The sequence below is a fragment of the Culex pipiens genome, chromosome 2 (genome assembly GCF_016801865.2).
Source record: "Culex pipiens pallens isolate TS chromosome 2, TS_CPP_V2, whole genome shotgun sequence".
NCBI lineage: Eukaryota > Metazoa > Arthropoda > Insecta > Diptera > Culicidae > Culex > Culex pipiens.
The window spans coordinates 36,813,438-36,828,447 of record NC_068938.1 but is presented as its reverse complement, the minus strand read 5'-3'; the positions used below and the strand labels follow the sequence as shown (position 1 = coordinate 36,828,447).

The window sequence follows — 15,010 nt, the reverse complement described above, 5'->3', positions numbered from 1 at the left end:
TGGATATTGGTGGGCTACAATAATGGATGTATTTTTGGTACAAATTTTACCTAAATTCCATACCTTATATCTTCTAAACGAAACATGGTAAAATATCCAACCCTTTGTCCAAAGCATCGTTAGAAGTCCCTCTTAAATACGCCCAATCGAAAAAGTTCATAAATTTTGATAGAATCAGTCATTTTAGAGGAAAATGCCATTTGGGTTATCATCTTGAGTGATTCGGTCAAAATAAATTAATAACTTAAAACATATGACGAATGGATTTAAAGAGTGCCCAACGGCTCTATACTGTTAAAAGTCATATCAGGGCATCTGTTAGAGTCAATTACCATCATTTGTTGAATTATTTTTTCCCTTTGAATCATTGCAGGCTCCAAAAACTCCTAAAAAATGAAGCATTTTCAGAATCGGGATATTTTTGAAAAGATCACTGTTTTAGTATAACTGGTAAATAGAATGTGTAAAATTCGATGAAACTAATTGTGACAGGTCTCAAAAACAGTAACCTTGGAGGCTGTTTACTTTTTAATCCATACAAAAATTCAGAGGTGGCTCTTCAGAACGACCAACATAGAAAAGTCATTTTTCTTTTATATGGCCTGGGCTGGGAGCAAATTGGAGAATTTTAAGTTTAAATGTGTTGTGACATTTTTTAAAGCTAAAGAAAAGGTTTTCAATACATTATTCGTTTGTTTGGATGTCATCGTACATCGTAAATAGTCAAAACAGGGCCGATTGTCACCAAATAACAATGTCGCATTTTTTATGGGCCATACTGTACCTATTTTTTTCTCAATAGTCCTCAAGAATACCTACAACTTTGCCGAAAACACCACGGCATAAAAGTTCCTTTGACACCAAATGTCTATCTCATCACCGTTTCAGGCTGCAAATTATTGAAAAACACCTCTTTTTTCACATGTTCCAAAATGGAAGGGGTCGTACCGCCCCTCCGTCGCGAGATACTTCGGATTCGTGATCAGAGACAAAAGTTACCCCTTACGACAAAGTTTCACGCAAATCGAAGAGGGGTCGGGGCAACTGTTGTGTGAGTTGGCGGAGAGTTACCATCTCGTTGTAAAGAATCAATTTAACCGGTTTATCAACATGGTGTGTTTTTGTAAAATAACAAAAAAAAAATAAAAAAAAAACGTTACTTAATCCACCCTTAGGTGGTTGGCGCCTTCCTCACATTTAAAGATTGCTATCCAAAATGCAAAAAGTGCGTAAATAACACTTAAGTGCTTATAACTTTTGATAGGGTTGCCAGTTCTTCAATGTTTAGGACGCGTTAGAAAGGTTTTTTGAATACTTATCCAACGATAGGTCGCATGAGAGATCCGGACAGCATTTTCATCAAAATATCTGAGATCCGGCCTCGAAAAAGTGCGTAAATAACACTTAAGTGCTTATAACTTTTGATAGGGATGTCAGATTTTCAATGTTTTGGACGCATTGGAAAGCTCTTTTGAATACCTATCCAACGATAGGTCGCATAAGAGATCCGGACAACGATGTCATCAAAATATCTGAGATCCGGCTTCCAAAAAGTGCGTAGAAAACACATAAGTGCTTATAACTTTTGATGGGGTTGTCAGAACTTCAATGTCTTGGACGCGTTGGAAAGGTCTTTTAGATACCTTTCTAAAAATGTATAGCATGACAGGTTTTCATACAAAAACCACCCTTTTTACAATCTTCCGGACTTTTGTTCAAATCGTTTTTTTAGCATAACTTTTGAAGTACTTAACTAAACTGCATAATTTTCAATAGCGACTTATGGGACCCCAAGACGGATCGAAAGAGGCTAAAACGGTTCAAATCAGTTCAGCCAATGTCGAGATAATCGAGTGACAATTTCTTGATCAACATCCCACCACGCACACAGACATTTGCTCAGAATTTGATTCTGAGTCGATAGGTATACATGAAGGTGGGTCTAGGAGTTCTAATCAAGAAGTTCATTTTTCGAGTCAATAGTTGATACAGTTCCTCAGTAAAGTGAGGAAGGCAAAAACGTTGAAAAACTTGCACGATCAATTGTAATACATTGATTGACGTTAATTTTTGCTTTAAGATAAATAACATATTTTCAATTAAATTTTTCAAAATTCTGTCAGTAATTTTAATTAACTATTATAATGAAGTATTTGTTATACTTTTTGTTTTAAAATTTAGATAATCATGCTAAAAAAATTGTTTGTTTTTTTCCTTTCTCCTCCACCCCCTGTAATTTGACGAGGACCGAAGGACTTAAACATTTTAGTAAATTTGGAACAGCCTAATTATGAATTATTAAGTAAAATTAATAATTCAATTATGGGTAATTCTCCGCCAACTCACACAGCAGTTGCCCCGACCCCTCTTCGATTTGCGTGAAACTTTGTCCTAAGGGGTAACTTTTGTCCCTGATCACGAATCCGAGGTCCGTTTTTTGATATCTCGTGACGGAGGGGCGGTACGACCCCTTCCATTTTTGAACATGTGAAAAAAGAGGTGTTTTTCAATAATTTGCAGCCTGAAACGGTGATGAGATAGAAATTTGGTGTCAAAGGGACTTTTGTGTAAAATTAGACGCCCGATTTGATGGCGTACTCAAAATTCCGAAAAAATGTATTTTTCATCGAAAAAAACACTAAAAAAGTTTTAAAAACTCTCCCATTTTCCGTTACTCGACTGTAAAAAATTTTGGAACATGTCATTTTATGGGAAATTTAATGTACTTTTCGAATCTACATTGTCCCAGAAGGGTCATTTTTTCATTTAGAACAAAATTTTTCATTTTAAAATTTCGTGTTTTTTCTAACTTTGCAGGGTTATTTTTTAGAGTTTAACAATGTTCTACAAAGTTGTAGAGCAGACAATTACAAAAATTTTGATATATAGACATAAGGGGTTTGCTTATAAACATCACGAGTTATCGCGATTTTACGAAAAAAAGTTTTGAAAAAGTTGGTCGTCATCGATCATAGCCGTTCATGGTCACCCGTGACAGACACGGACGACGAAACAAAGAGAAACGCAAAAAGTAACTTTTTCAAAACTTTTTTTTCGTAAAATCGCGATAACTCGTGATGTTTATAAGCAAACCCCTTATGTCTATATATCAAAATTTTTGTAATTGTCTGCTCTACAACTTTGTAGAACATTGTTACACTCTAAAAAATAACCCTGCAAAGTTAGAAAAAACACGAAATTTTAAAATGAAAAATTTTGTTCTAAATGAAAAAATGACCCTTCTGGGACAATGTAGATTCGAAAAGTACATTAAATTTCCCATAAAATGACATGTTCCAAAATTTTTTACAGTCGAGTAACGGAAAATGGGAGATTTTTTAAAACTTTTTTAGTGTTTTTTTCGATGAAAAATACGTTTTTTCGGAATTCTGAGTACGCCATCAAATCGGGCGTCTAATTTTACATAAAAGTCCCTTTGACACCAAATTTCTATCTCATCACCGTTTCAGGCTGCAAATTATTGAAATACACCTCTTTTTTCGCATGTTCAAAAATGGAAGGGGTCGTACCGCCCCTCCGTCACGAGATATCAAAAAACGGACCTCGGATTCGTGATCAGGGACAAAAGTTACCCCTTAGGACAAAGTTTCACGCAAATCGAAGAGGGGTCGGGGCAACTTTTCCCGATTTCGTGTGAGTTGGTAGAGAATTACCCTTATAACAAATATTGTTAATAATTATAAAATTCTTTGTATAGACCCAAAAGCTAAAACATTTTTGTTACATGCTTGTTGTTATGAAGATATGACTTTTTCTTTTTAAATGTGGCTTTCACGAAAATCGACGAAAAACCACCCTTTTTGGGAAAAGAGCAGCCTAATTTCCAAACAAAAAAAAAACTTGGATCTTATTATTTTGGCCAAGGAACTCCCAAGCAAAATTTGAACCAAATATGTTTGATTTGGATCCTTCCTGTTTGACGTGGAATGGCTGTATAATTTCATTTTTAAAGAAGATATTTATTAAAGAATGGTTTGTTGTGTTTTCAAATCTATCTTGACATAAAATATGAGTTTTGTTTCAAATGAATAGAACTTGAATCTGTCTATGATAAATATCTAAAACTGATTTTTGTAACCGAACCTTTTTTCAACGAGCCACCCTCACCCTTGATGTGAACAAGCCCTAAAAAAATTCGCCCACAAATCAGAGCCGAACCACTTTCAAAGCTCACCCCTGGCAGGCCTGCCTCCCAGCAAATAAATAATCCAGCTCTCAGCTCTCAGCTGAGTTCGTTACAGCCGCTGCGTGAAGTCACTTTTTTATTCATACACACAATTTGAGCATAATTTGTTCCATGATGGTGCGCGACGACGCCGGGGCTCATCCACGGAACGGTGGCGCTAGTGGCGTGCTGTTGCTTTTTTTTTATATTTCTTGCAGAAGCAACAGTTGGTTGAAGGTAAAAGTTGGCAAAAGAAGCGAGAAGGAAGTGCACATGCAAATTAGAAGTGTGGCAAAAACAGTTTATTGAACTTTTTATGGTGAGGCGAATGGTTTAAATTAGGTTTCTCTCCAATATCTTTTTTATTTCAGTTGATACATCCGATTTAACCCAGAGAAAAACTACTCAGCAATTATGTGAGCTCTGAATCTGATCATTTAGCAAAATATCCATAATTGAACAAAATTTAGGCAATTTTCCATTTAAAACGATCATCCACTCAAAACAGCACTGACATTAAACTTGATCTCAACCATTCGTGTAATGCGCGGCGTTCAAGCCAGTGCTTGGATGAGTCAATTAAGGCTCATTCAAGACTGGCAGCAGCGCCACCAACCATCGTCTATGCGAGCCAACGACGACCGACACGGCAGGCAGGCAGGTGTGCAGGAAAATAACCCCAATTTGGTGCGAATGTGCGATACCCATCATCGCAAAACCGGTAATTAGACGTGTCGGTCGAGCTCGTCACTGACTGTGGCACGAGTCACCGGAATAGTTTTGGCAAATACAAATAGCTGGCGAGGGTGGGCAGGCATGCATAAAGCCGTTCTTGCAATTATGCCATGTTTTTTTGTTGTTGCTTTTTTCGGTTTTGGGACTTGCAGCGAAATTCGATGGTGGCCGGAAATAACTGCACCCTAAAGTAATTTAACACAATGATTAGGATTCAGAAATTTTACTTTTTGGACATAAATGACAAGTTTTGGTGACGATTTTCCAATTCTTTGTCAAGATATTGAAATCATCATCAATTATTGGTGCTGATATTCGTTAAATTTCAAATTTAGGATTAAATACAAGATAATTAAAGTTAAGTGTCAGAAATTTAAGATATTTTACCATATAAAATGCCTAATATTTCTTCTTTCCATGAGTTATTGCACATTTATTTTTAAAAGTAGGTAATATTTCACATTGTTCTTAGTATACTCATCCCCCAAAAATATTATTCCCGATTTCGTGAACACTGTTCACAATATCGTAAACTTTTTAACATAATTTCGAGAACAAGTTCATAATTTCTTGTACCGTGAACCGGGGTGACTTTAATAGGATTTCAATTTGTTTTTGGAATATTTTCCAACAGGTAAGTTTTTTCTCAAGATTATTATTTTCAAAACATGCACTGGGATAGGCCATGCACTATTATGGAAAAAATGATTTTTTAATAGTGTTTAGCAAAAAAGTTACGTTAAAAATTCTAAGTTTAAACTCCGGGGTAGAGGGTGACGAGCGGGAATTCCCGGGAAATCAACAATTTTTGGACCTCTCGATTCCCGGGAAATTTGGTCGAGAGTCCCGGGAAATGTTCTACTTATAAATATCGAAGCAAAATGTTATAAACTAATCAGAAAAACATTTAAAAATTCGGAATGGTTTAGAACATTGGATGTTCAATGTTCATGTTCGAATAAACCTACATTTCTCTAATCTTGTTATACAGAAAGTGTACATTTTAACTTGTCGAAAATTCCAATAACTATAATTGAGAGAAACCCAAAAAAATGTGGAGCCCAAAATTTACCTTAAAGTAGTTATCCGAAGATTTGTATGGGACTTCGGATAATCGAATCACGAACAAACAATTTTTTTTTCGTGTTTCAACATCAAATTCGAGTTTTGCAACAACATTTTAGTCAAATTTGAATCTTGGATTTAAAAATTTCCTAATAATCTTAGAGTAGTTTGGAGTAGTTTAAAGCTCAAAAATAAGACATCGATTTTTTTTGTCGAGATTGTCGATCGTATTTCCTAATAAATGTAAATTTTTCTTCAATGAATATTTCCAGTTTACCTTAAAAAGAAAAAAAAAACAAGTTCAAATAGTTGTTTTGAGTAGTTATGTATCATATTGCAAAATCATATTGTGATACTGGGAAATTATATATTTGCAATTTTTTAACTTCACGAAAATCTAATAACAAGTTCATGCAACAAGCTTGTGCAACTATTGAAAAAACACTCTGTGCGAATTAAGATTCGTAAAATTTTAAACTACAATTTTGAGTCCCCAAAAGCTCAAAAAACAATCTTGTATTTACGGATTCTAAGAAAAATTCTAAAGGTTGAATTAGTTCTTCAAAATAATGAGGCTTATTAAACTAACATTTCTTTGAATAAGTGTGAATTAATTGTAACTGAATTAATTGAAAAGAAACAAATTTATGACCTTTCCTTTTAAAATTATTGGTACTATTGGCGTAGTCAAAAAAATCCCGGGTCCCGGGAATTCCCGGGAAATGGCCAAATTCAACTCTCGATTCCCGGGAAATTGAAAATCTCGAGAATCGTCACCCTCTACTCCGGGGTGACTTTGATAGTCATAGTTTTTTTTTGTTAAAATCATATTTAAGATTTTATAACTTTATTTGTTCGTTAAATGTACCATCACTAAAGTAGCTGATGTGGTTTTGAAGAAAAAAAATCAATGTTTATATTTTGTAAACTAAGTTTCTAAGCTTTTTAACAAAATACATATAAATTTTAGGTAATGTTGATAAAAAAGTCGGAATTCGGCCTGAAATGTGTTAAAACTAGTTTTGTTTATAAAATTATTGATTTATATTGCATTTCATACTGAATCCGAAGCACGAATGAAAAATTTTCACATCTTACCGGAAATTTGTTAAACTGAAATTGCCTATAAATTTGGAGTTTTTTTTTATTGTGTTTCAAAAACACATATTAATTCTTATTTACAAGTTTATTTAACCTTCTCTTTGTGGAAAATTGTCCAAAAAATCCGAAAATGCATTCCGTTTTCCGATTCAAAATCATGTTCATTGAGTAAATCAACATTTTCTTAACTATAGTTAACTAACTTTTTTAATTTTATGAAAAAATCTTCTTGAGGTACTTTGAACACTTCTCTACCACGGTCAGTATGATGCTAAACCATTCCTTACGTATTTTAATTGTACTCTTCATTTTGCGGAAAAATCACAAACCTATCAAAGTCACCCCGTTTACGGTACGCGAAAAGCAAATTTGTATGCCGTGCAATTTTATTTTGTATTTGGATGGAACTTTGTTTATTAAAATATTCAAAAAACTGTATCTTGAGAACAAATTTTCCTATCAATTTGGTGTCTTCGGCAAAGATGTAGATTGTAGGTATTGCTCAGGACTTTCCCAAAAAAAGTTACACTCTAAAAATATTTCTCATTTTTTTTAATTCGACCTTTAAAACAATAAATTGAATTTTTCCAATTTTGAAAAAAAAAAATATTTTGGACACGTTTTAGGTGACAATTTTAAGTTTAATCATTTTGTTTCGTTTAAAAATGATTAATCGCTTTGTAGAATTTGGCTACACAATTGTAAAACTGAAAATAATTTCAATTTTATCCTGCGACATAGTTAGATGAAAAACTGTTTCAGAAAACAAATGCAATGAAACACATTTCTTAATTCATTATTCATTTTTCGAAACTTTTTGCGTGAAAAATAAAAGGTATTATTTTAAATTGTGAATCTTTACTTTTGAGAGAGCCTGGAATGCAAATTTCTCCAAAAACATTGCATTTGCAATAATATTTTGAATGATTCATCGCTGAACAATGAACATCAATTCATATTTCTTTGTTGAAATTCTTGGTGATGCCTCCTGCATACAAAAAAGCTTCGCTTCTATTAGCATCCACCATAATCCAAGGTTCCGTAATGCATACCAATCAAATGAATCCCTATAAGTCTCCCGTCACGGCAAACCCATTTTTAATTCCAACGATCCTCCTTCCAATCAACGACCCACTGACAAATAGCTTTTTAACTATCAGCACCTTTTGTCGATCCTAATTACGGAGGCTAAAACCCAAACTTCGTCGCGAGACTAATCGGAGACCCCAAAAAGGTGAACAACTTCTTCCCACACCTCTTCGTAGCGGGGTCATCGTGTCGGAGTCCCCGTCTAAGCTGAGGTCATCGGCCTTGAGCCAATAACCTCGGGAAGAAGAAGCTTTACTAGCTTTCTCTGATGCGCACGCACTTTTGGTCTACCTTCTGTCTGCGTCATCGGCGTTTCCACTGTGTTCCATCCATTCTTGACGCGTCCCGTACGTTACAACTAGAAAACCTAGTTTAAAATGCAGCACGTGGACGTGCGTTGAACACCTGTGTGGTGGAGACCTGGTGGACGACCGTAGCGCGTCCGTCAACGAACCTGACCGGATGCCAAACAACGCCAGTTTATATGGGCCCTTTTTCTCCCTCTTATTTTTTGAAAGGGTCTTTCATTGTCTGATGTTGTGGGTTCTACCGGAATCGGACTGGCTCATTGAATTGTATATAAATTTGCTGAAATCCATACGTTATTTTGAGTGTTATATGATATATTTGTACTGTCGAATTAAATATGATCGTCTTTGAAATTGAATCCTCTTTAAATATTTGAGTCCATGCTTACTAATCCATATGGTTTGGCAAAGAAGACTCCAATATTTATTTTTGCAATACAACGCCCTACGACACCAAAGGGCTCGGTGGGCACCTGTTTCACAAACGCTGATAACAGCCGAACGCGACGCTCGCTGATAAGAAGCTATCACCAGCACATACAAACGCCCCACCAGACAAACACTGCGACAGGTGGTTGTGTCAACAGAAATGAATCAAATTTCACAACAATCAACCACATTCATCGCGCAGCCCATGCGCACCCAAGTCGAATCCAAAAGGTTGAGAGATAAGATAAGAGTCAGAAAGCATAAGTTAACTCACCAACGCCAGCAGCGATCCGCGAACCGTAATTCCGACCATCGGCGCAAAGTGGATCGTCACGCCCGGTTCCACGATCAACCGGGCCTTCCGCTCGACCTCCAAGTCCGTTCGCAGCATGTACGGACTTTCGGACGCGCGCAGGATCTTCTCGCCAAGCACCACATCGCCGGAGATCTCCGTAAAGTGACCCCCGGCCGGGTCAGCGGGGACGTTCTCGTACTGATACCGCACATCATCGTCACCGCCCCCGTTTTCACTCGTCGAGATGTGATTCGTAATGATTTCCTTGCTTTCAGCTGTCGCGATATGCTCAAAGTCACGATCCGGATGGCTTTCGCCGGCAAACTCCTGACCGTGAGTCACACCGAACAACACTAGTATCACTGCCGCTACTGCTACTGGACCCGCCAGCAGTCGAATCTTCCAGCGGTTCTTCCACCGGAGCCGCTTTGGAGGTAGCATTCCCACGCTGCTATCCACTGAGGTCCGTCGTCGCCGTTTCGAATTGAAATTTTTAACACCACAGTCGACGGCGAATTTCCGATTCGTCGGCGTCTTTTTCGACTCGCTTGTCACGTTGCTCATTGTGATTCACTCACTGCCATTCACTGTACCACCGGGGGTTGTCGCTTGATTAACTCATTGCAAGCACACTTGGCATGTAACTCTTCTCTTTCACTTTCGGTAGGCGATGCCTTCCCAACTAACGCAATTTAACACTAACTTTCGATTGTAATTCGGAGGCAATTCGGTGGTCGTAGGTCATTCCGTCATCACCGTTCGCTGCAGACTAGCGAGTGAAGTACTCAGCGCTGAGTTGGTTACCTGGAAATAGATTGATAAAGACATATGCTTGATTAGTGACTACAAGTTGAAGCTACTTGAAACAACATATCAGGTAACGGTGTGTGTGTGTGAGTGAAGGAATAGGGTTGCTGATAACACTACTCGACAAAACAAAACTTGTGTCAACGGATTCACGATATCTCATCCGTTCCTGAGAGAAAAGGCATCCCCGAATCCGATGCAATCGACAGAATTTGATTTTATGTCCACGCGGACTGATGAAAAATTGGTACATTTTTTAACATAAAAAATCGAACAATTTAAAAAAAACCATGCGTCTCCTCCCAATTATATGAGCCATCTACAAGAATATGGAAGCGCCTGGTGCATAGCCATTTCCTTTAAGCACAACGGAAACAACCAATACAAATGTATAAAAAAGTTGTCAAGTTCTCGGGGGGTCCACAGCTAGCATTTTTTGTACGATTATAAAAAATAAATATTAAAAGTTTAAAATTAATTTATTTAAAAAACATATTTTTTGATTCATTTGTTTACTAAAATTTTATGTATCTCAAAGATCTATGGGTACTTCGGGATGTCCATGGTCATCCAAGGACTGCCTGGAGTTAAGATCTACGAGTCTACCGCCGTAACAAGCAAGAGGTCGTCGGATTTTGACCCCGGATCATGTGCGTATAGCATCAGTGCATATGGTAGACTACTGTATGAATGTGTTGGGATGTTCATGGGCATCCGAGGACTCCCTGGAGTTAAGATCTACGAGTCTACCGCCGTAACAAGCAAGAGGTCGTTGGATTTTGACCCCGGATCATGTGCGTATAGCATCAGTGCATATGGTAGACTACTATATGAATGTGTTGGGATGTTCATGGTCATCCAAGGACTCCCTGGAGTTAAGATCTACGAGTCTACCGCCGTAACAAGCAAGTGGTCGTCGGATTTTGACCCCGGATCATGTGCGTATAGCATCAGTGCATATGGTAGACTACTGTATGAATGTGTTGGGATGTTCATGGTCATCCAAGGACTCCCTGGAGTTAAGATCTACGAGTCTACCGCCGTAACAAGCAAGAGGTCGTCGGATTTTGACCCCGGATCATATGCGTATAGCATCAGTGCATATGGTAGACTACTATATGAATGTGTTGGGATGTTCATGGTCATCCAAGGACTCCCTGGAGTTAAGATCTACGAGTCTACCGCCGTAACAAGCAAGAGGTTGTCGGATTTTGACCCCGAATCTTGTGTGTATAGCATCAGTGGATATGGTAGACTACTATATGAATGTGTTGGGATGTTCATGGTCATCCGAGGACTCCCTGGAGTTAAGATCTACGAGTCTACCGCCGTAACAAGCAAGAGGTCGTCGGATTTTGACCCCGGATCATGTGCGTATAGCATCAGTGCATATGGTAGACTACTGTATGAATGTGTTGGGATGTTCATGGGCATCCGAGGACTCCCTGGAGTTAAGATCTACGAGTCTACCGCCGTAACAAGCAAGAGGTCGTTGGATTTTGACCCCGGATCATGTGCGTATAGCATCAGTGCATATGGTAGACTACTATATGAATGTGTTGGGATGTTCATGGTCATCCAAGGACTCCCTGGAGTTAAGATCTACGAGTCTACCGCCGTAACAAGCAAGTGGTCGTCGGATTTTGACCCCGGATCATGTGCGTATAGCATCAGTGCATATGGTAGACTACTGTATGAATGTGTTGGGATGTTCATGGTCATCCAAGGACTCCCTGGAGTTAAGATCTACGAGACTACCGCCGTAACAAGCAAGAGGTCGTCGGATTTTGACCCCGGATCATATGCGTATAGCATCAGTGCATATGGTAGACTACTATATGAATGTGTTGGGATGTTCATGGTCATCTAAGGACTCCCTGGAGTTAAGATCTACGAGTCTACCGCCGTAACAAGCAAGAGGTTGTCGGATTTTGACCCCGAATCTTGTGTGTATAGCATCAGTGGATATGGTAGACTACTATATGAATGTGTTGGGATGTTCATGGTCATCCGAGGACTCCCTGGAGTTAAGATCTACGAGTCTACCGCCGTAACAAGCAAGAGGTCGTCGGATTTTGACCCCGGATCATGTGCGTATAGCATCAGTGCATATGGTAGACTACTGTATGAATGTGTTGGGATGTTCATGGGCATCCGAGGACTCCCTGGAGTTAAGATCTACGAGTCTACCGCCGTAACAAGCAAGAGGTCGTTGGATTTTGACCCCGGATCATGTGCGTATAGCATCAGTGCATATGGTAGACTACTATATGAATGTGTTGGGATGTTCATGGTCATCCAAGGACTCCCTGGAGTTAAGATCTACGAGTCTACCGCCGTAACAAGCAAGTGGTCGTCGGATTTTGACCCCGGATCATGTGCGTATAGCATCAGTGCATATGGTAGACTACTGTATGAATGTGTTGGGATGTTCATGGTCATCCAAGGACTCCCTGGAGTTAAGATCTACGAGTCTACCGCCGTAACAAGCAAGAGGTCGTCGGATTTTGACCCCGGATCATATGCGTATAGCATCAGTGCATATGGTAGACTACTATATGAATGTGTTGGGATGTTCATGGTCATCCAAGGACTCCCTGGAGTTAAGATCTACGAGTCTACCGCCGTAACAAGCAAGAGGTTGTCGGATTTTGACCCCGAATCTTGTGTGTATAGCATCAGTGGATATGGTAGACTACTATATGAATGTGTTGGGATGTTCATGGTCATCCGAGGACTCCCTGGAGTTAAGATCTACGAGTCTACCGCCGTAACAAGCAAGAGGTCGTCGGATTTTGACCCCGGATCATGTGCGTATAGCATCAGTGCATATGGTAGACTACTGTATGAATGTGTTGGGATGTTCATGGGCATCCGAGGACTCCCTGGAGTTAAGATCTACGAGTCTACCGCCGTAACAAGCAAGAGGTCGTTGGATTTTGACCCCGGATCATGTGCGTATAGCATCAGTGCATATGGTAGACTACTATATGAATGTGTTGGGATGTTCATGGTCATCCAAGGACTCCCTGGAGTTAAGATCTACGAGTCTACCGCCGTAACAAGCAAGTGGTCGTCGGATTTTGACCCCGGATCATGTGCGTATAGCATCAGTGCATATGGTAGACTACTGTATGAATGTGTTGGGATGTTCATGGTCATCCAAGGACTCCCTGGAGTTAAGATCTACGAGTCTACCGCCGTAACAAGCAAGAGGTCGTCGGATTTTGACCCCGGATCATATGCGTATAGCATCAGTGCATATGGTAGACTACTATATGAATGTGTTGGGATGTTCATGGTCATCCAAGGACTCCCTGGAGTTAAGATCTACGAGTCTACCGCCGTAACAAGCAAGAGGTTGTCGGATTTTGACCCCGAATCTTGTGTGTATAGCATCAGTGGATATGGTAGACTACTATATGAATGTGTTGGGATGTTCATGGTCATCCGAGGACTCCCTGGAGTTAAGATCTACGAGTCTACCGCCGTAACAAGCAAGAGGTCGTCGGATTTTGACCCCGGATCATGTGCGTATAGCATCAGTGCATATGGTAGACTACTGTATGAATGTGTTGGGATGTTCATGGGCATCCGAGGACTCCCTGGAGTTAAGATCTACGAGTCTACCGCCGTAACAAGCAAGAGGTCGTTGGATTTTGACCCCGGATCATGTGCGTATAGCATCAGTGCATATGGTAGACTACTATATGAATGTGTTGGGATGTTCATGGTCATCCAAGGACTCCCTGGAGTTAAGATCTACGAGTCTACCGCCGTAACAAGCAAGTGGTCGTCGGATTTTGACCCCGGATCATGTGCGTATAGCATCAGTGCATATGGTAGACTACTGTATGAATGTGTTGGGATGTTCATGGTCATCCAAGGACTCCCTGGAGTTAAGATCTACGAGTCTACCGCCGTAACAAGCAAGAGGTCGTCGGATTTTGACCCCGGATCATATGCGTATAGCATCAGTGCATATGGTAGACTACTATATGAATGTGTTGGGATGTTCATGGTCATCCAAGGACTCCCTGGAGTTAAGATCTACGAGTCTACCGCCGTAACAAGCAAGAGGTTGTCGGATTTTGACCCCGAATCTTGTGTGTATAGCATCAGTGGATATGGTAGACTACTATATGAATGTGTTGGGATGTTCATGGTCATCCGAGGACTCGTAGATCTTAACTCCAGGGAGTCCTTGGATGACCATGAACATCCCAACACATTCATATAGTAGTCTACCATATGCACTGATGCTATACGCACATGATTCGGGGTCAAAATCCGACGACCTCTTGCTTGTTACGGCGGTAGACTCGTAGATCTTAACTCCAGGGAGTCCTTGGATGACCATGAACATCCCAACACATTCATATAGTAGTCTACCATATGCACTGATGCTATACGCACATGATCCGGGGTCAAAATCCGACGACCTCTTGCTTGTTACGGCGGTAGACTCGTAGATCTTAACTCCAGGGAGTCCTTGGATGACCATGAACATCCCAACACATTCATATAGTAGTCTACCATATGCACTGATGCTATACGCATATGATCCGGGGTCAAAATCCGACGACCTCTTGCTTGTTACGGCGGTAGACTCGTAGATCTTAACTCCAGGGAGTCCTTGGATGACCATGAACATCCCAACACATTCATACAGTAGTCTACCATATGCACTGATGCTATACGCACATGATCCGGGGTCAAAATCCGACGACCACTTGCTTGTTACGGCGGTAGACTCGTAGATCTTAACTCCAGGGAGTCCTTGGATGACCATGAACATCCCAACACATTCATATAGTAGTCTACCATATGCACTGATGCTATACGCACATGATCCGGGGTCAAAATCCAACGACCTCTTGCTTGTTACGGCGGTAGACTCGTAGATCTTAACTCCAGGGAGTCCTCGGATGCCCATGAACATCCCAACACATTCATACAGTAGTCTACCATATGCACTGATGCTATACGCACATG

The 15,010-nt window shown here is 39.7% G+C and overlaps 1 protein-coding gene across 1 annotated transcript in view; it reads right to left on the bottom strand.

The window, feature by feature from the left end:
- Positions 1-15,010, bottom strand: part of LOC120412793 (protein bark beetle) — a 48,618-nt gene that overhangs the window by 15,559 nt on the left and 18,049 nt on the right. Inside the window, exon 2 of the mRNA XM_039573384.2 lies at positions 9,188-10,012. Coding sequence (XP_039429318.1) covers positions 9,188-9,772 — 585 coding nt within the window. The 5' untranslated portion in view covers positions 9,773-10,012. The remainder of the gene's footprint in view (positions 1-9,187; positions 10,013-15,010) is intronic.